Source organism: Brachyhypopomus gauderio, chromosome 7 (assembly GCF_052324685.1).
Source record: "Brachyhypopomus gauderio isolate BG-103 chromosome 7, BGAUD_0.2, whole genome shotgun sequence".
NCBI lineage: Eukaryota > Metazoa > Chordata > Actinopteri > Gymnotiformes > Hypopomidae > Brachyhypopomus > Brachyhypopomus gauderio.
In genome coordinates, this window is record NC_135217.1 from 24,114,406 (window position 1) to 24,140,567 (window position 26,162).

At 44.4% G+C, this 26,162-nt stretch overlaps 1 protein-coding gene and 1 long non-coding RNA gene across 3 annotated transcripts in view; both read right to left on the bottom strand.

Annotated features, from left to right (window-relative positions):
* c7h8orf34 (chromosome 7 C8orf34 homolog) overlaps positions 1–22,988 on the bottom strand; it is a 55,613-nt gene extending 32,625 nt beyond the window's left edge. The window contains exons 1-7 of one of the 2 annotated variants that reach the window (XM_077012779.1): positions 22,652–22,988; positions 11,758–11,905; positions 11,103–11,231; positions 10,165–10,293; positions 9,416–9,444; positions 8,421–8,584; positions 4,526–4,692 (exon numbers count right to left, since the gene is read on the bottom strand). In XM_077012779.1, coding sequence (XP_076868894.1) covers positions 4,526–4,692; positions 8,421–8,584; positions 9,416–9,444; positions 10,165–10,293; positions 11,103–11,231; positions 11,758–11,905; positions 22,652–22,720 — 835 coding nt within the window. In that variant the 5' untranslated portion in view covers positions 22,721–22,988. Of the gene's footprint in view, positions 1–4,525; positions 4,693–8,420; positions 8,585–9,415; positions 9,445–10,164; positions 10,294–11,102; positions 11,232–11,757; positions 11,906–22,237; positions 22,375–22,651 lie in introns of those variants that run through there. The other variant, XM_077012780.1, reaches the window with a different exon arrangement.
* Positions 22,989–23,658: 670 nt separating this feature from the next.
* Positions 23,659–26,162, bottom strand: part of LOC143519395 (uncharacterized) — a 15,612-nt gene continuing 13,108 nt past the window's right edge. The window contains exon 3 of the long non-coding RNA XR_013132418.1: positions 23,659–24,767. This is a non-coding gene — a long non-coding RNA (uncharacterized LOC143519395). The remainder of the gene's footprint in view (positions 24,768–26,162) is intronic.

The following is a 26,162-nucleotide window of genomic DNA, read 5'->3' on the forward strand; positions in this document are numbered from 1 at the left end:
ATGTGTCCTCTATGACCTTACACTAGTCCTCTATGACCTTACATGTGTCCTCTATGATCTTACACTAGTCCTCTATGACCTTACATTTGTCCTCTATGACCTTACACTAGTCCTCTATGACCTTACATTTGTCCTCTATGACCTTACATTTGTCCTCTATGACCTTACATTGGTCCTCCATGACCTTACACTTGTCCTCCATGACCTTACACTTGTCCTCCATGCCCTTACACTAGTCCTCCATGACCTTACACTAGTCCTCTATGACCTTACATTAATCCTCTTTGACCTTACACTAGTCCTCTATGACCTTACATTAATCCTCTTTGATCTTACACTAGTCCTCTATGACCTTACATTAATCCTTTTTGACCTTACACTAGTCCTCTATGACCTTACACTAGTCCTCTATGACCTTACATTAATCCTCTTTGACCTTACACTAGTCCTCTATGACCTTACACTAGTCCTCTATGACCTTACATTAATCCTTTTTGACCTTACACTAGTCCTCTATGACCTTACATTAATCCTCTTTGACCTTACACTAGTCCTCTATGACCTTACACTAGTCCTCTATGACCTTACATTAATCCTCTTTGACCTTACACTAGTCCTCTATGAGCTTACACTAGTTCTCTATGATATTACACTAGTCCTCCATGGTCTTACACTAGGCCATTGGCCAGACTGTCAAGTGATTTATTAGATGATTTACAGCGCCCCCTGTAGGACATGCTAGTTCTTCAGGGCAGCAGAGTTACAGAGTGGGGTCTCTCCCCTCCCTCTGCCCCGACACTTCCCATATAATTCCAACAAGTGTTGTAGAGTTAATCTTACTGGACTGAGATTTACAACCTAGGGTGTACATGAGACACCCCGCCCCCACCCTCGTCATTAGAACAATCATAGAACAATTTCATGAAATATATATATTTTTTTACAGATTATTAAATTGTTGGCCAGAAAAGTACATTAGCAGACTCCAGAACCAGTAACCATATGAAATCACAACAGGAAAAGACAGTGTGAAGCCCAGTTCAACTACACTGGAACCCATTAAACTCCCAATTCACAGTGCAGTTAGCATAGTCTGAGGGAGAGAAAGAAAGGCAGAGTAACAGAGAAAGAGAATGAGACAACCACACACACACACACACACACACACACAGACACACACACACACACACCCCTTCTCCTATGCACTCTCCTCTTCAGCTCACCCCACAGGTTTTCTACTGAGAGGAGCTTGATTTTGTGCCTTGTGAACCATTTTTGAGTAGATTTGGCCACATGTTTAGAGTCATTATCTTGTTGAAAGACCCAGTGATGACCCATCTTCAGCTTTTGGGCAGATGCCACCAGATTCTGATTCAAAATGTCCTGATATTTTGAGTTCATGATCCCATGTATCCTTAGAAGGTTCCCAGGTCCTTTGGAGGAGAAATAGGCCCACAGCATCACAGATCCTCCCATACTTAACAGCCGGCATGAGGTGTTTTTCTGGGTACGCATTCCTTGGTGATACGCCAGACCCACTTAGAGAGTTTGTTGCCAAAAAGCTCTATCTTGGTCTCATCTGACCAAAGCCCCAGTTAAAATCCCAGTACAGCTTGGAAAACTCCACCCATTTATGCTTATGAGTGTTTCTCCGTGCATGCCTCCCAAACAGCTTGTTGGCATGGAGATAGCCCCTGATGGTTGTTTTGGAGACCTCATGACCCCAAGATGCTACCATTTGATTGAATTCTCTTACAGTGAGCATTGGAGAACTTTTTACTTCTCTTTCCATCCTTCTAGTAGAGAAATATGGAGTAGAGAGTAGAGAAATATGGATGTTCTGGTGGAGATCCATTTACAAAACAAAAATAAGACACATAATACAACTAAAATATTTTTTAAAAATACAAAAAATAAAATAAAATAAAAATAACGGAATATCCATACTCCAACAATATTTATAAAAAGGACAGAGACCAAGTAGTGTGCAGTTTTCTCCAGCAGAGGGCAGACTAAGCCCATCGCTCCAGTAGCTGGTGTGCAGCGTGTGTTCAGGGAACAGCGTCAGCGCTATAGCGTGAGGTGTGTCTGAACTGAGCAAGCGGCAGCACTGTCACCACACAGATACACAAGAGTGAACGTCACAGGCAACTCAGTGCGGGCGCATCAGCACTTCAGTAATGAGACTCAGAGGCAGACACAGAGAGAGACAGAGAGACACAAAGACAGATACAGAGACAGACAGACACAGACAGCCTCTCCTGGTCACCACTCATTCATATACCTCCTGTCTGTGCCTTTGTACCTGTCTGTGTCTCTCTGCCTCTGTCTGTCTGTCTCTCCCTCTGACTTATCTGTTCATATATCTCTCTCTCTCTCTCTCTCTCTCTCTCTCTCTCTCTCTCTCTCTCTCTCTCTCTCTCTCTCTCTCAATTCAATCCAAGGTAATTTAATTGGCATGACTATACCAGGCACAATTTGACTAATAATGTGCAAAGCAAATATTGTTCAGTTGAAACATCATGACAATTGCAAAGGTTATAGAACAAAAAATATAAATAAATAAGGAAATGAATATGAAAAAGTGACAGTTATAATAAACCACCCCGATAACAGTAATAATAATAAAAACAAAACATATTAATGTGAGTGTAAGAACATCACTCATTGTCTCTTACAGGGACCAGTGCTCTGATATTATTGATAATACAGAATGGTTATTAAAAGTATTCCAAAGTAAGCAGATTGTGTCACTTTAAAATAGGAATACTTTGAATTAGGTTAAATATTGGGTTAATTTATAATCTGTAATGAAAAAAAATGAATAAATTACCCCTCTCTTCCCTGGCCAACCTGTCTCAGATGTGTTTCTACAACAGCCATATAACACCTGCTCTTCATTTACCTGTCTGTCATCAACCTGTCTATAGTTTACCTGTTTATCCTTTACCTGCCCATCATTTCCTGTCTTCCTGGTTTCCAAGGGTAATTTCATGCCTTGTAGGATGAGGTTCTTTAAGGCTGGTGTTCTTTAAGGTTGGTGTCCTTTAAGGCTGGTGTTCTTTAAGCCTGGTGTTCTTTAAGGTTGGTGTTCTTTAAGGCTGGTGTTCTTTAAGGCTGGTGTTCTTTAAGGTTGGTGTTCTTTAAGGCTGGTGTTCTTTAAGGCTGGTGTTCTTTAAGGTTGGTGTTCTTTAAGGCTGGTGTTCTTTAAGCCTGGTGTTCTTTAAGGTTGGTGTTCTTTAAGGCTGGTGTTCTTTAAGGCTGGTGTTCTTTAAGGTTGGTGTTCTTTAAGGCTGGTGTTCTTTAAGGCTGGTGTTCTTTAAGGTTGGTGTTCTTTAAGGCTGGTGTTCTTTAAGGTTGGTGTTCTTTAAGGCTGGTGTTTTTATCTTTGAGGCTGGTGTTCTTTAAGCATATATTTAAGTTTGGAGTTCTTTAATGCTGGTGTTCTTTAAGGTTGGTGTTTTAAAACATATCTTTGAGGCTGGTGTTCTCTAAGCATATATTTAAGGTTGGTGTTTTTTAAGGTTGGTGTTCTTTAAGGCTGGTGTTCTTTAAGGCTGGTGTTTTTTAAACATCTCTAACGTCTGGAGCTGTTCTCTCCTCTCTCATTCTCTGCTGCCCACTCTATTCTCTTCCTTTCTCTGATATGGCGCTAATCTCATAATCTCATCCTTTGTGGGACAGGACTTCAGTGAGATAGCTTTATCTGACTAGCTTCCCCTCAGAGGACAAACAGCTTCAATTCCAACCAAAGCCAATTTGCTGCATAAACTCTGTTAGGTGTGTGAGGACAACACACCAGTGTTCTGGAGTGTAGTTACTCTCAGGGTGAACGTGGGCATATACACACACACACACACACACACACACACACACACACACACACACACACACACACACACACACACACAGGCACACACACATACTGACGCACACATGCATATGCATACACTGCTCATGTGGAGAGAGTGCTTCTGTGGCAGTGGTGCTCATACTCTGACTTACACGGTCTGGCTGACTTACACTGTCTGTCTGACTTACACAATTTGACTTACACTGTCTGTCTGACTTACACTGTCTGTCTGACTTACACCATCTGACTTACACTGTCTGTCTGACTTACACTGTCTGACTTACACTGTCTGTCTGACTTACACTGTCTGTCTGATACGCTCCAGCAATCAAATGACATTCCAAATTCAAATGATGCTTGACAATCAGTTACAATTCGAGCACTTCAAACACACACAAACACACACACACACACACACACACACACACACACACACACACACACACACACACAAACACACACACACACACACACACACACACACACACACACACACACACACACACACACAAAGCACACATGCCATTGGGTTTGGAATACATATGCGTGATGGTACATACGATTGCTTTTGATTGTGTTTTACAGTGCAGTGAGAGAGTGACAGTCAACAGAGGTGTGTGTGTGTGTGTGTGTGTGTGTGTGTGTGTGTGTGTGTGTGTGTGTGCGTGTTACCCAGCAGTTCCATCGCCTCATCATCGTCCTCCATCTCGTCCTCAGTGACAGAGGGGGCGGGGCTTGGCAGGGAGTCAAAAGAGTCCTGAGACAACATGGCTGCCAGAAGCTTCTTATGGTACTGCTGGTGCTGCTTCAGTCCTTTAGACTGGACCTCCATCTTCAGGCTGGGGAGAAAGAAGGAGGTGGGTGGAGAGAGGAGGGGTGGGTGGAGAAGGGAGTGTGAAACACATGGAGAGCAAGGGATGAGTTGAACAGAGATATGAAAGTCTGAAGCATTTCAAACCCAAGAGCTCAGGCCTAAACACAGTACTCTATGTCAATGGAGCTTTCATTCCTTTCATATTTGTTTAATATTTTTTGTCTGTGTGTTTATTTTTTGTTTTTTTTTTACTTTTGTCATGTACAGTTCCAAATGGCCATGTGGTATAGTGATTCCAATAAAGATACCGTGGATTAAGAGAGTAAGGGCGAGAGAGTGAGATAGTGAGAGTGAGACGGAGAGGGAGAGAGGGAGAGAGGGAGAGAGGGAGTAAGAGGAAGTCCATCAAACAGAGTTGACTCCAGGGATTTTGGGCCTCATGAAAACATGTATAAGGGGGGCGTCAGTCACAGGTCATTAGAATTACCCTAACTTTGAAACCCCTTTCCCTTCAAGTGTGTGTGTGTATAGCACAAACATGCACACATGATTGCATGCATGCGTACACACACACACACACGCATACACACACTCAAACACAAACACAAAAGGACCTCTGGGCATGGTTCTGATCTGTTTGAAGCAGCCAGAGGAATCCTGTCCTCTACAGCTCTGATGAGCAGAGAAGATGTGACCTCACCCCGACACTGTATACACAGCTGCTCTCTCTACACTGACCCAGGATCAGATTTAATTGTCCCAAAGCCAGCAATACCTTCAACCAAACTAACTGCACCGCTGGCTCCATATCAGTGCACACTAAGAGACTACACAGTACCTCTGAGAAACGAGGCCAGACTGATGCCCCCCCCCAGCCTCACTACAAATACATGAGTCATAAATACAAACCCCAGGCAGCTGTGTTAAAGCACGATACAGAAGAGCTGTGACAAAGGTGTAAACATATGGTGGGCCACGACGTTCAGCACAGGAATGAGACAGTGGTGTGCAGATATGTGTGTGAACATGTGATCATGCTGCAGTGCTACAGTGGGCCAGGAACATGCGGGGGGTGTGGTGTGTGTGTGGGGGCCACACACACTCTCTCTGCTATACTGCCACATACACACATGAAACACAGAAACCTGCTTCGCTCCACAGCCCATCGGCCTGCACTAATTACTTCAATATTCTATTAGTAAATCGTACTGGTCTGACGGCTTCCTGAGGCAGACCGGGGCAATGCTAAGTTACATATTATATATACTTGCGCTAATTGCTATGCTAATGTGCAGAACTAATGTGGCACAGTTCATTAAACATGGCTGTTTCAACATTACACACACACACACACACACACACACACACACACACACACAGCAGTTTGCATCTCAGAGCTCATAAACAGCAACACACAGACACACTCAATCACACACACACACACACACACACACACACACACACACACACACACACACACACACACACACACACACACTCAATCACACACACACACACACTCAATCACACACACACACACACACACACACACACACACACACACTCAATCACACACACACATGTTCTACATTACATACACTTGAGCTCAAAGATACTTGGATCACATTTACTAAAATTCTCGTGATGACTGTAGAAGAGCAAACCACCAAGCAACGTTGAACTACCAACAGCATTAGTGTTCAGTGGGAGTAACACATCATCAGTGTTCAGTGGGAGTAACACAGCATCAGTGATCGGTGGGAGTAACACATCATCAGTGTTCAGTGGGAGTAACACAGCATCAGTGATCAGTGGGAGTAACACTGCAGAGGTGTTCAGTGGGAGTAACACATCATCAGTGTTCAGTGGGAGTAACACATCATCAGTGTTCAGTGGGAGTAACACAGCAGAGGTGTTCAGTGGGAGTAACACATCATCAGTGTTCAGTGGGAGTAACACAGCAGAGGTGTTCAGTGGGAGTAACACATCATCAGTGTTCAGTGGGAGTAACACAGCAGAGGTGTTCAGTAGGAGTAACACATCATCAGTGTTCAGTAGGAGGAACACAGCATCAGTGTTCAGTGGGAGTAACACATCATCAGTGTTCAGTGGGAGGAACACATCATCAGTGTTCAGTAGGAGGAACACATCATCAGTGTTCAGTAGGAGGAACACAGCATCAGTGTTCAGTGGGAGTAACACAACATCAGTGTTCAGTGGGAGTAACACAGCATCAGTGTTCAGTGGGAGTAACACAGCATCAGTGTTCAGTGGGAGGAACACATCATCAGTGTTCAGTGGGAGGAACACATCATCAGTGTTCAGTGGGAGGAACACAGCATCAGTGTTCAGTGGGAGTAACACAGCATCAGTGTTCAGTGGGAGTAACACAGCATCAGTGTTCAGTGGGAGGAACACATCATCAGTGTTCAGTGGGAGTAACACAGCAGAGGTGTTCAGTCAATAGCTACTGGCCATTGGCATAAGATGAAGAACCACTATGGTCTCCATAGTGACAGCACTGCTCTAGTGGATTTTTGTTCAGTTATTCTGTTGGAACTTGAAGCCCGTTTTTCTGCTCTTTCATTAGAGGAGAAGTGGTGTTGGGGAAAGACCAGTCATGGTGCAGCTCCACACAGCCAGACGGAATCATTCATTCAGCCTTTGCAAAGGCCTCATTCTTTTGGGTGCCAGCAAGCAGAGTGGGGCAGAAGGGGGTGTGGCTGAGCGCAGGCTGAGCCAATCAGAGATGTGGAAGGGGACAGTCGGGGGTAAAACCGAGCCCAGGTCGATCCAATCAGAGACATAGTCATTCCTGCTCCCATTTCTTTACCTAATGGATAGAAATTGTGAGCAACAGCAGGCTGAGTAAAGTCTTCCTGTGTTTTCAGTCATTAGCATCATGGTCACGGTAGCCACACCTCTCCATTTATGATGGCTCGACACACAAGCACACGAAAACATTGCAAACTATGTAGCTTATATAATGAGCATTCATAAGTCCTGAATGCCTAAAACACTAATCCTAACCCTAACCCCAATCTTAATCCTAGCCCAAACTCTAACCCTAAACCTAACTCAAACCTGGGCTTAAACATCCAGAGGGGAAGGGCTCAGTAATGAAGCTTTAGGTAAGATGAAAAGCTGCTCTATTTCTTGTGAAGGTGGCCTGCACAGCCCGCCGTTTCTGCCTCTGCATGGGCAATACTGAACAGGTGTCGCAAACTGAGACGTGCTGAGGTGCCATAGTGTTTACTGAGGTTCTGTGGACCAGGGGGTTCTGTGGACCTGGGGGTTCTGTGGACCTGGGGGTGTTCAGCAGTAGCTGTCTGCCTCACCCACCATGCAATTTATGATTCAATATCTGATCCACTCTAATTAGCCATGTTCTCAGACAATGGACGCTGGCCTCATAAACAAACAGCTCTTCTCCCCACCCCCCTCATTAAAATGACCAAGACAACATCTGGAGGAGGTCCCCAGGGCTGCTCTGAGATCATAACTGTGTGAGGACTGTTATGTAGGGTGGCATTCTGTAAATGGCTTGTGTGAATTACAGGTGAGATCACATTGTGCATATTTTGCAGTGGAAGGAAGCAGCTGTAGCGTAAGAAGAAGGCCACACACACACACACACACACACACACACACACACACACACACACACACACACACACACACACACACACACACACACACTCACACACACACACACACACACACACACACACACACACACACACACACACTCACATCCCAGCAGGGCTGCTGTCTCCGCTGGCCCAGCCTCCTGTCTTGGCTCGAGGAACAGGTGGTTGGAGCATCTCCGCAGCCAGGGGGTCGGAGTCGTCCTCCCTCCGCCGCACCCACTCCCCCACCACACGGGGCCGCAGGACTGAGTTATAGACCCGCGGGTCCTGAGAGAAGGCGCAGGACACACAGGCAAGGAGCAGGAGTGTGGAGAGGGCCAGTCAGAGCGGGATAATGATGACAAACGATGTTTAAACAAGCTAAATATACGAAGATGAACGGAGATACTCGAGATGAATCTTAAGCAAGATAATGACAGCATCGGGCCGTGACATTACACTCATTTCTGTTTGTCTGCTTTTAAATAAATGTTGATATTTATGATTTGCTATCTATGTTCACATCATGCTTCTTGTTATTTCTACATTTTAGGATTCAGACACCGAATATAGTTTCTACATCTGAACTCTGGGTTTATCATTTAGTAATTAATCTTAAGCCATGTTGGTTAATAATTACTATGAAATATTCAGAGAGGTATATCGTAACAGGAGAAGGGTGAGGCCCTGAGCATAGCCCTGGTGAGGCCCTGGGCGTGGCCCTGGTGAGGCCCTGGTGAAGCCCTGGGCGTGGCCCTGGTGAGGCCCTGGGCGTGGCCCTGGTGAGGCCCTGGCGTGGCCCTGGTGAGGCCCTGGTGAGGCCCTGGGCGTGGCCGTGTGCCCCCGCGTGTTCTCTGTTCATGGGAGTTTTGGGAACATGCAGCACCAGCTGATTTAGGAAGCTGATCTGGTAGCAGACCAGTAAAGCCTCTCCATACCTCCGTATCACAAGGCCGTATAAACACAGCAGTGAGGATCACTGTGTTCTTTTCAAAGATACACAGTCCAACAGGGAGAAAGAACCCTGATCAGATAATGACTATTTCCATCTCACAGATCTGTCAGATAAATATTTGCTTTTGGATTAGACAGTGCCAAATAATTACAGTAATATGTTACCTGGTCAAGTTCATCAGATAAGGCAATACCTATTAATAAAAGGTAGAAATATATTATTTCAAACATATATACACACTCTCACATACACTCTTCTGGGACATTCAGTAGGTGCCTAAATAGGGTCATAATAAGAGTGACACTGTACACTGTTACGTGCAGTTGTAACGTGAAGCTGTTATGCGCAGTTGTAACGTCAGGCTGTTATGTGCAGTTGTAAATGTGCAAATGTAAATGTGCCGTATTTTGTCAATAGTAATTTTTACACCGCAATCGAAATTTGTCCTCCGCTTTTAACCCATCTGTGCAGTTAGAACACACACACACACACTAGTGATTACTAGGGGTCTGTGGATAACACGTGCCCAGAGCGGTGGGCAGCCCTAGCCCGGTGCCCAGGGAGCAGTTGGGGTTAGGTGCCTTGCTCAAGGGCACCTCAGTCATGACCTCAGGTCTGGGAATCGAACCCACGACCCTCCGGTCACAAGACCAGTTCCCTACCACCAGGCCATGACTGCCCGTTGTAACATGAGGCTGTAACATGAGACTGTTATGCACAGTTGTAATGTAAGGCTGTTACATGCAGTTGTAACATGAGGCTGTAACGTGAGGCTGTTATGAGCAGTTGTAACGTGAGGCTGTTATGCACAGTTGTAACGTGAAGCTGTAACTTGAGGTTGTAACGTGAGGCTGTAACATGAGGCTGTTACATGCAGTTGTAACGTGAGGCTGTTACGTGCGGAGCCACTGACTTCGCGACAGGTTCTCTAGCGCTTTGCCCAACTTCTTGCTCTCCTGTAGGATGTGGTTGAGCTCGTCAAAGTCCCGACTCACTGGCCGGCTGCTCCAGTCCCACGAGGGGCGCTCTATCCAGCGAGGCACTGTGGTGAGAGACAGGTGGCACAGAATAAGTCCACTCAGCCCTGCAGTCCAACTTTCAATAACCCTTACTAAGTTTTACTTGAATTATCTTTAACTAATTTAATCATCCTTACAAACGTTTATTATCCTTAACTAGGGATCAAGCACAAAGAGAGAATAGGGACATGTAGTGTAAGTGTCAAGCGGCAGTGATCTGGGATCCTGTGACTAACTCCTCCCTCATCCTGTCTGCAGTATCACTGAGCACCCCACTACAAAAGGGAAGCCACGTGCGTGCGTGCGAGCATCGCTTCCCATGGCAACCGCTGGCAACCTGCTGAGGGTGCTCAAGGACATAATTGCAAGACCAGGTTCAGCAGTAGTAACCTGGGTGACCTTCACACTGCTGAATAACCAGTTAAACTGGGTCTGACAATACCTCTCCAACTCTCTCAACAGCTCTTTCCCAGTCTCCCTCTCCACCATATCCTCTACACATGGCCAGAACATCTGCCAATGTCAGAGCTTGATCTTCATTATTTTGATTTTTCACTCTTGGTCCAATATGACACATCCCACTAGAACTCCACACCATCCAGCTCACCAACACTGACAATACAGCACTCACCAGTACTGACCCATCCACTAGCTGGCTATACGCAGGGCACTAGGTTTTTCTATGCTGATGCAGGGTGAGTTTCTAATGCCTGTGTCCTATTCCAATAGCATAAGGGAAAACAATAAAGCAGATCTCTGATCAGTGTAAATGGGCAACTTATAACAACCTGGGAATGACGGCAGATGTGGTTTTAATTTAAACATCACTCACATGACTTAGACTCAGGTGACGGGGGTGAGATGTTGGACACGGCCAGATCACTCTTTGACTTCTTGGGCTTTTTGGGGTAGTCCTGCCAGGCTCTGTCATAACGCCCAAAATCCCGCCGATTGCTTTTGCCTGAGGAGAGAAAAGGCTTGTTTAGCAACAGAAACTAAGAGCTGAATTCAGTTCCGTTCAATTCCATTCAATTTTATTTGTAGATGGCTTTTTACAACAAATGTATCCATAAAGAAATGAGCTTTACATTTTGCTGAGCACAGCCAAATTAGAATAGATTGGTGTGTGTGTGTGTGTGTGTGTGTGTGTGTGTGTGTGTGTGTGTGTGTGTGTGTGTGTGTGTGTGTGTGTGTGTGTGTGTGTGTGTGTGTGAACGAGAGTGAGAGAGTTGGGTTTTAATATTACTTTACTATAAACAGAATTTCCTCACATTTGATGACTAAGATCAATCAATGTTAGGTTAGAGTTAGGGTTAGGTGGTAGGACTAACCCACTGTAAAAGAGAGGGGGAGAGATAGAGAGACAGTGAGAGAGGGGGTAAGATAGAAAGAGAGAGAAAAATAGAGAGAGAGGATGAAAGAGAGCGGGAGAAAGGAAGACAAAAAGGCAGAGGTAGATATGGGCAGAGTGATTTTCCTGCACTGACCTGAAGAGTCGCTGTCTGCCCACAGGGCCGCGGACCCCGAGAGAGTTCTCTGTAGAGGACCTGGGCTGTCCTGCTTGGTCTGAAGATGTCCAATAAGGAAAGGGATAGGACGGTCTGGAGTCTCTGTTATCAGTTTGGTCATCATCTCCTAGTACAGGATGAAAAAAGCACACAGAGAATGCTCAGAGAATGCACATAGATGTCCCAGAGATGTCCCAGAGACTACACTCAGAGATGCCCCAGAGAGAACAGTCAGAAAAAAATATTCAGAGGTTAGAGAGAATGTTCAAACATTGGAGAGAATATTCAGAGAGATTAGGGAGAATACTCAGGGAGAGTAGAGAGGATACTCTGAGAGATTAGAAAGAATACTCAAGAGAGATTAGAGAGAATATTGAGAGAGATTAGACAGAATATTCAGAGAGATTTGGGAGAATACTCAGGGAGATTAGAGAGAATACTCAAAGAGATAAGAGAGAATACTCAAAGAGATAAGAGAGAATACTCAGAGAGATAAGAGAGAATACTCAGAGAGAATAGTAAGACAGAACAGAAACAGTCAGGAAACACTCCTAACGAACAGCAGGGAAAATGCTCTCCTCATGGCTAGAGAAGAAGCTGGAGGAAGCTCTACAGTGTGCAGCAGCAGGAGATGGAGAAGACACCTCATAAACTTGGAGATGGAGAAGAGACCTGATAAACATGGAGATGGAGAAGAGACCTGATGAACATGGAGATGGAGAAGAGATCTGATGAACAAGGAGATGGAGAAGAGACCTGGTAAACATGGAGATGGAGAAGAGACCTGGTGAACATGGAGATGGAGAAGAGACCTGGTGAACATGGAGATGGAGAAGAGACTTGATAAACATGGAGATGGAGAAGAGACCTGATAAACATGGAGATGGAGAAGAGATCTGATGAACAAGGAGATGGAGAAGAGACCTGGTAAACATGGAGATGGAGAAGAGACCTGGTGAACATGGAGATGGAGAAGAGACCTGATAAACATGGAGATGGAGAAGAGACCTGGTGAACATGGAGATGGAGAAGAGACTTGATAAACATGGAGATGGAGAAGAGACCTGATAAACATGGAGATGGAGAAGAGATCTGATGAACAAGGAGATGGAGAAGAGACCTGGTAAACATGGAGATGGAGAAGAGACCTGGTGAACATGGAGATGGAGAAGAGACCTGATAAACATGGAGATGGAGAAGAGACCTGATAAACATGGAGATGGAGAAGAGACCTGGTGAACATGGAGATGGAGAAGAGACCTGATAAACATGGAGATGGAGAAGAGACCTGATAAACATGGATAATGATAACTGCCAAATGCCATAAATAAAGGGGGGAGAAGAACCTGTAGTGATGGAGCAGAGAGGGTTCTGTTTGCTGAGCAGTCATCTTCAATGCCATTTTATACCAGGGAGCATCAAATAAACTATAACATCAGGTGACACTTCTCTGTGTGTGTACTTTAAATCACTTTATTTCTATATATCAATAAGATATACAGAAGATACATATCACTGTCCGTATTGCCCTTCCAGTGTTTGTTAAAGACATCTTTCCAGTGCTTCAGCACATTAAGACAAGTTTACCTGCTTAAGTCAAACTGCTCATTGTAAGATCCACTGTAAAGAATGTCTAAATAAAAGCATGCTTTCATAAATTGCTTAAGAAGTATAATGTTAAGAAGGTTAATGTTTCTGAAGCCCAATCAGGCACATGCCAAGGGAACAGATTTCACTCGAATTGTTTCAGATTGTTTATCTAATTCTGATGAGAACAGACTGGTATGAAATTCTTATCTGTGAAACTCTACAAGCTCCATAAGCAACTTTTTCTCTAAAATTGGAAAAGTCTGTAAAAATGTCTTTTGTCTTTTTTAAGATCCAAACAGAAACCGCTGAATTAATCTTGCAGGGCTAGCTTTGACTTTATTGATCGAGAGCCAAATGTAAAGTGTCTTTGCTTTGGTGTAGTGTTTATGTGTCAGCCTCTGTTCACAGAGGAGCACACCCTTCAGCATTGATTCCTGCCTGTGTGGTTTACAGTAACTGCCACAAAAGTACAATTCCATTTTAGTCACCACAACAACACTAGAGCGTAAACCACCTACACATTCCCTCAGTGGATGGTTCAGGTTCAGCAAGCAACTCCTCCCCAGGAGTTTGTATCCAGCACCTGGCTTTGCTAATTAGTTCAAGCCAGCAGGTGGAATTCATTAGTGAAACCAGCTGGGTGACACAAAACCATGGCAGGACCCCCGTGAGCCCCCCAGAAAGCTGCAAACATGCTAATAGCATTAGTGCAGTGAAGAGGTGCCCAGCTGTGCACACACAGATCCGGGCATGCATGCACTAAAGACTGCAGGAGTACTCAACGAGCCTCGTTCCGATGGGCTTCTACATAGCCAGGCCCATGTGCCATGGAGCTAAAGAGTGTGGATACTGCTAACAGGTCTGCAAGTCCAGCACCTCAACCACAGTTACAACAGGCTATTCCAAATGCGCACCAACACACATAGCGTCTGAAACTTTTTTCTTTTCAATGTCTTTTCAATATTCTGAGTCAGTATACTTCACATACTAACCCTAACCCTCACCTGGTCTTTCATTTTCATTGTGTAAATCATTTCACAAAACCAAAAATTCATCTAGATATGGTTCTATATGGTTGTACCAGTTACTTAAGATAAATGTAAATGTGTATACAGAGTTCCAACCCCTGTGGCTTGCTGGGTTATTATGCTAACCTTCATGATCACGCTAAACTCCATGCTACCCTTCATGATCATGCATGCTAACCTAGCAACCGGGATGCAGTAATTAGAGCAGGAAGTGGAACAAGCACTGTGTTCACTCTGTGAACCACTTCAGAATCTTGAGTGTGTAATTTAGAAATGATTGTGTACTTTCATTTGGGGTGAACAGAAAGTTGTGGCATAAGGACAGTGTGGATAGACTTGTTATTGATTTATTTCTTCCTCAGGAGGAACTCATGCTATGAAACACACACTGTTACTAATGACAACGAAAGAAAAACATTCAAATATCACACACCCAGAAATAAAGAAACATCTGTTTCCATTCAGATTACGTTAGCTTTGGGTGAAGAACAGGAATCACCTCACACTGTAAACCTCCTTAAAAATAAAGAGTGACACACTCTGTGGTATAAATGGGGCGTTCTATAATCAACCGCTTCCATGGAGGAGTGTGTTTGGAGATGCATGCCAATCTAGGTCAGGATTCAAGCACAGAACACAGTTAATATCATTTCCACAGGGTTCCCTCATCAGCCAGCCCTGCGAGGCGTGACGTCTGTCTGACAGACTGTGTGTAGGTACTGGCAGGACGAAGGTATCTCAGACCCACTTAGAAACAGCCTGGCAGTCTTCCAAGTTGGGCTCCTGCTTTCAAGGATATTGACTCAGTAGGACTACAGCACCCAAGGACTAACCACTGTGGATGGACTACATTATCCAAGGAGCAATAGTAAAAGATGGATAATTCCTAAAAAGATGTGCACAACATGAAAAGATCCAGCAGGACTTCGACAGAATCACGACTGAAGCTCTTCTAGCTGAGCAGCCCAGCTCATTTCGGCTGGGAGGAACACAGGACATTCAGAGTGCTGGAGCCATGGATACCAGCCTTTTGGCAGCTTGACAGGAGCTTTGGCGTCTGTAGGTCAGCAGATTAAGTTAATTAGCGGTCACACCTCCATGCTGCCTGTGTAAATAAGACAAAGAGGAAAAAGAGCTCCTTAGACTCTCTGCTAGTGAGCTCGCCAGTATGGCAGGCCTTAGACTGTGTGTGTGTGTCTGTGTGTGTGTGCCTCAAATTGAGCTCATTGAAACCGTGACCCGAATAACCCACCACGTTGGCCACGGCCTTCTATGTGAAAGCACACGCGTCTGACGTGACAGGCTGTGATGGAGCTTGTGTGTTTCTGGCAGTCAGAATAGCTCTAAGTGATGGACGCTCAGCCACGGTTCACTCTGTTCTTGCTTTCAATTTCACGTTGTTGTCAACTTCAGTTATGAGAGAGCAGCGTGATGATTCTCCAGCAGTGTATTGATGCTCTGGATGCTACTGTTGCATCCCACTTGGATTTCAATCACAGCCTCTCGAATGAAGACACCAGTGTGGAAAAAACCGAAAAATAACGAAAGAAATAGAGCATCATTCGTCATTTAAAAATCAATTACCTGTCATGTCTCAGGTGCCACCTCATAAAACAACATGTATACTTCTGCATACCAAGCCAGAGGACAAAATTCCAATCCATGTTAAAATACCAGCTGGTTGCTTTTACCTAATGAGCAGACTAATCTACTGCTTGGCAGTTTTCGATGCTAATCTTAGCATCTTTGGTTGGTCTTTGATCTAGCCCCCATGAGTCTGCATTTTTGCTTCCTGTTACCCATACCAATAAGATTTTTGCATCTTTCTATGGCACTTTCTCTCCCCTCTTTTTGTCTCTCCTTCTCTTACTCACACACACACACACACACACACACACACACACAATCCTAGATCGCCAAACAAAGTTAGGTGAGTAATTAGTGCACCCTTGCACCCATCTTTCTAATGCTCTCTTTCTCTCTCCCCTCTCTCCTTCTCTTACTTACACACACACACACACACACACACACACACACACACACACACACACACACACACACTATAATTAGTAGGATTTTGCAGCCACTTGACCAAACGCCATTCCATTGACTCATATAAATTATCCACTTAAGCAGCCAATCGATTGTAGGCAGCTGGTCCTATGGCTGAGTAATTTAGCCCCACCCCCTCTGTGTCATAGTGACTTAGCACAGACCCCTCTATGTCTGAGTGATGTAGCCCTTCCTTCTCTCTCAGAGATATTTAACCCTCCCTTCTCTGTCAGTGCAATTTAGCCATGATCCCTCTATGTCACAGATTTAGCCCAACCCCCTCTATATTAGAGCAATGTAGCCCCACCCCTCTATGTCAGAGAGATTTAGCCCCACCCCCTTTAGCAATCTGATCAGTATTCAGAGTTTTGAATATCGCCTGCATTACACATTACATATTGAATACAGTATTAAAAACAGGAGGTTTGGGTATTTTAGTTACTGTATTCCTAGAACTCCAGAGGGTAAGTCATTAATTTTGTGACATTTGGGGAGGGATTAACTGAAAAGACAACCTGAGGGGTTAAAAATGCGGGGTTAGGGTTATGGTTAGGTCCCTGCTTGGTTTTGTGGTTAGGTCCCTGCTTGGTTTTGTGGTTAGGTCCCTGCTTGGTTCTGTGGTTAGGTCCCTGCTTGGTGTTGTGGTTAGGTCCCTGCTTGGTTTTGTGGTTAGGTCCCTGCTTGGTTCTGTGGTTAGGTCCCTGCTTGGTTTTGTGGTTAGGTCCCTGCTTGGTTCTGTGGTTAGGTCCCTGCTTGGTTCTGTGGTTATGTCCCTGCTTGGTTTTGTGGTTAGGTCCCTGCTTGGTTCTGTGGTTAGGTCCCTGCTTGGTTCTGTGGTTAGGTCCCTGCTTGGTTTTGTGGTTAGGTCCCTGCTTGGTTCTGTGGTTAGGTCCCTGCTTGGTTCTGTGGTTAGGTCCCTGCTTGGTTTTGTGGTTAGGTCCCTGCTTGGTTCTGTGGTTAGGTCCCTGCTTGGTTCTGTGGTTAGGTCCCTGCTTGGTTCTGTGGTTAGGTCCCTGCTTGGTTCTGTGGTTAGGTCCCTGCTTGGTTTTGTGGTTAGGTCCCTGCTTGGTTTTTCTCAGGTAAGTGACACAGATCATACTGAAATTCCATATGTGCATAAAAACAAACTTTACATAAACAGATGCAGTGCACAATATTAAACTGTGTGAAGAATTAAATTTAATCTGCAACTCATTTGATGCAGAACTCCTGCGAGAAAAAAAAAACAACTGTGGCAAAAGAAACAGACCCACTTTAGTATAAAAAAAAAAAAAAACAGCTGATACGTCACAGTGAAGCTAAAGAATTATGCCAGTACAATGTCTCCACGATTTGAGACAGTATTCAATCTCCAAATGGCATTAATATAAGGACCACTGATGGTGCCAGACCAGGACCAGTCATAGTGACCCTGCTAAATATAATGGACATTAAACTACTGTGTACTCACTGTGCTTTCATTACTGTGCATTCAATATTGAGACATTAAAATGTGTACTCATACTGAGAATATGAAACTGTTCTTCATATGAGCTAAACACTACTGAGTACAGGCTCACTGAGAGCTCAGTGGGCGGGACAGAGGTCATGGGTCATGTTTCATTCAATTATAAATCCAAATAACTCCTTAAATGCCAATAATAATTGCCAGAAGTATGAAGGCTCAAAGGTCAGTGCAGACCACACTGATACGACCAGATATATTTATGTTATTAGGTGTTAGTGTAAGATGTGTGTGTTATGTCAGTCCTCATCTAAGACACCCATCCCTTTTTCTATGACATTTTGGGATTCATTATATGAGTTGCATATGGGACATGTTATATTTGGATGGATGGATGGATGGATGGATGGATGGATGGATAGATAGGTTATCGATCAATAACTCTATTAATCAAAGAGGGAAATCACAGGAGCCCCACTAGCACAGTGTCATCTTCTAACCTCACGTTCTTACAAACCTCAGGAGCTCTCAAAGCTGTGATCACTGCTGCCAAAAGTTCACAACACACTTCACATCCTGCATCTTAAAACTGAGTGATGGAAAGGCCTCCTTCAGAAAGAGAATAGGGTCAGTGAAGTGGAACCACTCTGTGTAGCACACATCTAACTGCAAGCCACATCCACCCAGAGTTAACCATCAGACATAAAAATGAGCGCCCCGTGATGGCCATCTGGACTGACAGAGCATGATGTAATCCATCTCTTCCTCTTCCTCATTTGGTTGTTCTGAAGTGGTTCTGGCTCTGCTGCTTGGAGTCACTGTGGAGCCAATCAGCAGGCAGAAGAATGGGGACATCACACCATGTTTGGTCATAATCAGGGCATCACTCTACATAATTACACCTAAGTTAAGTCAGTACAGACACTACTCACTGCCCCAGGCGCAATTAAGCTCATGTCTGTCGTTTCAATTGTCTTGTCAGTGACTGAGGTGAGCAGCATGGCTGTCATTCATGATTGGAATGGCTGAACAGCTCTATACACACAGAACATGATCACGATCTTTTATGCTTGATGGTGCACAATAATTATATTATGAGGTTAATTTGTACATATATCAAGTATCCTGAAATCTGAACAGATTTCCAAAAAATCTTATATATGTGAAAGTACACAAATGTTTGAGTGGAGATGAGTTAGGTTTCTGTTACTGGACTGCAAATGTTTTATTACAATAAGTCAGAGAGCCACGCGTTCATGCCAGTCTCCACACGCCTGTGCCAGTCTCTTCACAGCAGTGTCAGTCTCCACACACCTGTGCCAGTCTCCACACACCTGTGCCAGTCTCTTCACAGCAGTGTCAGTCTTCACACACCTGTGCCAGTCTCTTCACAGCAGTGTCAGTCTTCACACACCTGTGCCAGTCTCCACACACCTGTGTCAGTCTCTTCACAGCTGTGTTAGTCTCCACACACCTGTGCCAGTCTCCACACACCTGTGCCAGTCTCTTCACAGCTGTGTTAGTCTCCACACACCTGTGCCAGTCTCTTCACAGCTGTTAGTCTCCACACACCTGTGCCAGTCTCCACACACCTGTGCCAGTCTCTTCACAGCTGTGTCAGTCTCCACACACTTGTGCCATTCTCCTCACAGCTGTCAGTCTCCACACACCTGTGTCAGTCTCCACACATCTGTCAGTCTCCACACGCCTGTGTCAGTCTCCACACACCTGTGTCAGTCTCCACACATCTGTGTCAGTCTCCACACATCTGTGTCAGTCTCCACACACCTGTGTCAGTCTCCACACACCTGTGCCATTCTCCTCACAGCTGTGTTAGTCTCCACACACCTGTGCCAGTCTCCACACACCTGTGTCAGTCTTCACACATCTGTGTCAGTCTCCACACACCTGTGTCAGTCTCCACACATCTGTGTCAGTCTCCACACACCTGTGCCAGTCTCCACACACCTGTGTCAGTCTCCACACATCTGTGTCAGTCTCCACACACCTGTGCCATTCTCCTCACAGCTGTCAGTCTCCACACACCTGTGTCAGTCTCCACACATCTGTGTCAGTCTCCACACACCTGTGTCAGTCTCCACACACCTGTGCCAGTCTCCACACACCTGTGTCAGTCTCCACACACCTGTGCCAGTCTCCACACACCTGTGTCAGTCTCCACACATCTGTGTCAGTCTCCACACACTTGTGCCAGTCTCTTCACAGCTGTGTCAGTCTCCACACACCTGTGTCAGTCTCCACACACCTGTGTCAGTCTCCACACAGCTGTGCAGGATTTTCAATTAGCCAGACAAATTAAACTCAAAGTTGAGAACTGTTCAATAGGAATGTTCCTCTTCACCTATTAGACAGCCTTAACAGTGTGTTTACATGTGCTTTTATTTTGGTTCTTTGCTCCTCCCTGACTCCACCCCTATGTCACATTACCTGAGTTTTGTTTGATGCTCCACTGGGTAATTTTCAGCCTGGCCTACAGGACGTTTTATTTTATCGTTAAGTTTAACCCATTACTCTAACACTGGCCTACAGGACATTTTATGTTCCCGATTTATTTCCTTTTTTACTCTCCTTCGACCTTTGTTATTGTTTCCTCAGAATATTCATTACAGTCTTTAATACAATCAGCTCACACATGCTGCTTTCTCGCCTCCCTTTTACTGTGTTACACTTTCACACACCATTTATCTGCATTCTGTTTGGCAAATATTTGAATTTTGAACTTTCCAATATGAGGTTTACTGCTGCAGTTCAACCACACTGTACATTTTGCCATGATGCTAATATTGTTAGCAGCACTGCGATGTATTGGCCAGACTGTTCAGTCCGTAAATGAAATCTGCAAGGGAAGCATTCTGGAAGCAGAGCGATGGGTTATATTTAAATGCTCACATTTAGAACACAAGCACTCCATCAAAACCATTTTAAATTAAAGATCAGCTACATTTTACTGCCATGAAGAAAGAACATTTGTGTTTGAAAAACCAACGTTTTACTCTAGAATTCACGGGAGAAGGCTCATTCAAATGGCCATGGGATTTATACCTTGACCGTCCAACCATGAAAAAACAAAGGTCACCTAGTGCTGATTCATAATTTTATAGTGAATGTCGTCTTTTCAGCGTTGTGGCGAGGTGTAGAGATAACGGGCCTGGCGCGACATGAACGCATTATGGAAAATATCCCAAACACAGACACCTCACCACAAACATCTTACCACATACATCTCACCATAAACATCTCACCATTACCTCAATTTCAGATTTACATGGAGACTCAGCTTTGGGACTGGAACAGAAGCACGTGTCAAAAAGAGAAGGAACATGCAAAAGAAAGAAGTGGCCAGACGAAAACAGTAGGCAACTGACAGCTAGACTGGTCATGATGACAAGCTGTATGCCACTGAAAAGTAATGTCTCAGCACAAGACAACCATATGGCCCAAACCGAATACAAATATGTTCAGAGTCAAATGACAAATGACAAGTCTCTATACTACACTCAACTCCAACTCCAAATCTTTCAAACCTTGTAGGAGCCACTATTTTATCGGAATCACAAATAGTTTTAAGGCATTTGTTGTGCATGTTAGAGCGGGGCACCCTTTTGGGCGCACGCCACGGATCGCCCTCCCGTGACGAGACCGCTGTCACGTGACAGATGAGCGGCGCGCGCGCGCGGCACCGTGCTGTTGTCCGCGCGCCACTGGGTCACTCTCGCGCTGCTTTTAGCTTTATTGCTATTTGATATTCCGCCCATGCGCACAGTCCTTGCTACAGAATAGCTGATATATCAGCAGTTTGTTTTATGTGGCCAACGGTTCCCCGCCAACCGAAGAGAGAACCGGGTAGCACCGGTGTGATGTGAAAGGGAAAAGTAACTGTGGGGTGATTGGACGATTTAAGTGGTTTCTGTAATTAACCGAATCATCGTACTGCTGCTTATACATAACATGGTTGTAAAAATGTCGAGCAGCAGATACTGTGGTCTTTATCAAAAATTTGCCGTTACAGAAAAGAAATGTCATAGATGTCTTCCCGGTTCACCTTTACCCAAGTACTCTGTAGGATCATAATATCAAACTGGAGATTTATTACCTTCCGTCCAGCTACAACATTCCTGTGATGAATATGATAATATAATATGATTTCACAGTAACCCTGGGCAGATTGTTGTGACTTGAATCAATGCTGTAGTTTGTTAACGGAACTGTAGAACACGGAACTGTAAACACACACATTTATATTACATTATGAAAATAGGCTACTTGAGAAGGTTCCCAACAGTGCTACTTAATTTAAAGCAAAATAACCACGCGAACCTCTCACCCTTCTGAGTACTTAGTTCATTTAAACCTGAGGTGTGAAATGAACAGTCAGCGGAAACACGCCGCCTCACGTCGTCTGGGCTGTCAAACTAATGTTCGGGTTGTGGGCGACGGCTAAGGACGCCATGCAGATGTGAGATGCGTTTGGACTTCAGTATCCTGCTTCCGCGAGAAATCGACATTGGTCCACTTTTTCCCCTCCATGATCTCATTTTGAACGTTTCTGTAAGGAACACATAAACCGTCCTCGAACAAACGGGAGCCTTGACAGGTGCGACTTTTCACCAAGTAAAACCGTTTCACTTCACGGTTTCGTATCATTAAACAAATGTAGAATTTAGTTGTGCAGGATTGAAGTAAACAAACAACCTTCACTGATCTCTTGAATGTGATGTAATTTACAGTATACACTCACCTCAAACAATGGTCCTATTTTATTCTTCTCCAGGTAAGACTGAATTCTTGACTGTTGCTGAGACGCCATGGGGAACCTTGCATTACATGAACAGATAGGAGGCAAATGTATCTTCAGGCATCGGTTTGCATCCTCGGAGCGGTTAGACCATCAGTGGTGCTCTCGGTGAACGGACTGCGGCAAATCTTCACACATGCGAGGAAACACTTGTCAAGAGCTGTAAGTTCTGTCCGTGCAGAAACACATCGCTGAAAGTAAGTAGCCTGCCTCTTTTCTTCTGGTTACTACCAGACGGGACTGTCCCCCGCCTCAGTGGAGCACCTCACCACTGCTTCTCTTTAAATCCAATGGAAGACTTTTTTCTTAAGCTCTGCACCTGAATCTTTCGTTTATTGGCTGTTCAGTTAGTATCTCCACATCTGAAGACCCGCCTTCACTATTTATCCCAGTAGCAGCACCACGCTTAACCCAAAGTGCGTCGGGTTTTACAAGCAACCTCCGGGCATCATGTTTCCTGGCTGGTGGAGTTGGCAAACCTGCGGCTCTCTGCTCACGTTTAGTGTCGTGTAGAAGGGAATATTTACGGGGCAGCGCGGGGGAATATTTCTGCAGATAGGACTGCAGATAGAGAAACGCATAGGGTGTATACACTGGCACTGAATACAACAACGCGGATTTAAGTTACTGTAAAACGATGTAGTTCCGTATATTTGATTTCCCATATTCAAACTGGGAACATTATCTACTATTTTATTTTATATTGCACACCTTGTAGTGCAGGACGTATCAGGAGATTAAATAAATATTCATATAAAATGTATTAATATTAATAACTTTAATTAGATAGATAGATAGATAGATAGATAGATAGATAGATAGATAGATAGATAGATAGATAGATAGATAGATAGATAGATAGACTATAGCAGGCTCGTGCCTGATTGTTTCATTGTGATTCATTTTTAAACACATGAGATTCTTAAGAGACAGAAAACGAGGAGGCTGGATTACTGTATCTTGCTTTTATTTCTCTCAAAATGAGACATACAGGAGAGAGCTGGTAGACACATCTCCTCTGTTTGCATAGTAACTCACTTTACACCACCATGTTAACCAACACTGGGATATAACAGATATAACATAATCCAGAATAACTCCTGAGTTAGGTCTATTTAAACTGAGGACTCATAGGCACTACTTACACAAGCAATGTTTCAGAACAGTAGCACTGCTGGTATGGAGAAGAAACCCTTTAAGAGGACCTGTCCAGTATGTCCAGTATGTCCAGTATGCTGTTATCAGTTACCAAGGATTTTTTATTTACCTTAATGCACCACTGAGTTAATCAGCTCTGTTCGACATTTAAACACGTAGAGATCTAAAGAATATATCAAACAAGACTATACAATTGTCTATATATTTTAAAGATGTAAAATGATTGCAGAATATTTCAGCCAAAGAGAACATACACTTATGAGAACATACATGTATACTTATGAGAACATACACTTATGAAAATATACTCATAAGTGCTCATAAGAATATATTTTACAGAGACAGTCTATTTTCAAACACCTTTCCCATTTAAGGTGTAGTGTGACTGATATTAGTCATCAGTCATGAGGAATCACAGCAGCCTGGAGACAAACCACCTGTTTGGAGATGTGTAGCAGGGCACAATAACAAAAACAATAACATCACAGCCTTTACAAAAACTACAGGAATAAACTCCATATGTACACTGGAAAACCTTTCACAATGCTGTCAAGAGTTTCATAGAACCCTTGGAGTGTTTGTGTGGTCTTTCAAAGCGTTGCTGTGGTCTTTCGGGATATGTGCACATATGTGTATTTTGTGTTGGTTTTTGCATGTGTGTGTGTTTGCATGTGTGCATATGTGTGTTTATGTGCGCAAGTGTGTGTATGTGTTTATATGTCTGTGTTCATGTGAATGCACGTGTGTGTCTGTGTTTATGTGTGTGTATACATGTGTATCTGTGTGTGTGTGTGTGTGTGTGTGTGTGTTGGGGAGAAGCTGAAGTGGAACTACAGTGGGTCAGGATCAGCTGGTTCAGGGGTCACCATCTGGAGGAGGAGGCTGGCACAGTCTGTACAGTCTGACAAATGGGGAAGAAAACACAACACAACAGTAAGTCAAAAGAAGAACCCCCTCAGAACCCCCTTTAGAACCCCCTCAGAAGCTCTTCAGAACTCTTTCAGAACCCCCTCAGAAGCTCTTCAGAACTCTTTCTGAACCCCTTCAGAAGCTCTTCAGAACTCTTTCAGAACCCCCTCAGAAGCTCTTCAGAACCCATTTTGAAGCTCTTCAAAACCCGACACCTGCACTATCGAGAATGTCTGCGTTGGATTCACAAGTCTCTCGGTCTCTCTCTGAATCTGTCTCTCTCACACACACTGAAATGTACTGTTGCATCTTTCCCAAAGAGGAAATGTTGTTTTTTTTTGGTTCGTTTGAGCAGTACAGCCGACATATGAGGCCTGGCATCTCTTCAAGAGTCTCACTGCAGATATTCTGTTTTATATTGTCACGGTACAGAGGCTGCCCGCCGGCCCCCGTTCAAGTGTCTTTGTCCCTCGGGTGGGCGTGGCCCATTAGGGAATCCTAATTTATATTGTGTCTTTGTACCAGTTGACTGTTGGTTATTGTATCCTTCACTTGGATTATATCACAGGTTATGCGTTGGTGTACTTATTCATTAAATCCTCCATTTTGGGCTGTCATGGCCTGGTGCCGTTGTGCAAGGCACCCAACTGCTCCCGCGCGCCGTGCTAGGGCTGCCCACCGCTCTGGGCATGTGTGCACCACAGCCCCCTAGTAATCACTTGTGTGTGTTAACTGCACAGATGGGTAAATGCAAAGGACAAATTTCGATTGAGGTGAAAATCACAATTGACAAAAATGGCACATTTACATTTTTATTTACATTTTCTCAGAGACACAAGTCGTGATCGCTTTTTTTGCACTGCACGGCAATTGTTCTCCCAATATTACTGCCACACCCAGATCAACCCTGTACTGTGAGACAAAACGGCATGTCCGATCGAACTCACCTAAATTCTACCTAGCCCGATGCTCCTCCCCCTCTAATTATCGTTTAGGGTTAGGGTTCCTCTAGGGTTATCTGGTTATCCTGTAGGGTTAGGATTCCTCTGGTTATCCTCTATTTTAGGGTTAGGGTTCCTCTGGGGTTATACTGTAGGGTTAGGGTTAGGGTTCCTCTGGTTATACTGTAGGGTTAGGGTTCCTCTGGTTATCCTCTAGGGCAGGTATACCAAATGGTTCCTCCTCATGAAGTATTGTCATTCCATGGCTGTGTACTGCTTTCTTCTGTCTGACTGCACGTGTTGAACTCTGCTTCCCTTCTAGACTGTGTCTTCTGCCTGACCCTGGGGTTGTTCCTAGACTCTACCTTCATGCTACCAAAGTGGACTGGGCCATGAAACAGAGCCAGAGGTGACCAGTTTGTACCCACCACTTCAGTAGCTCAGTG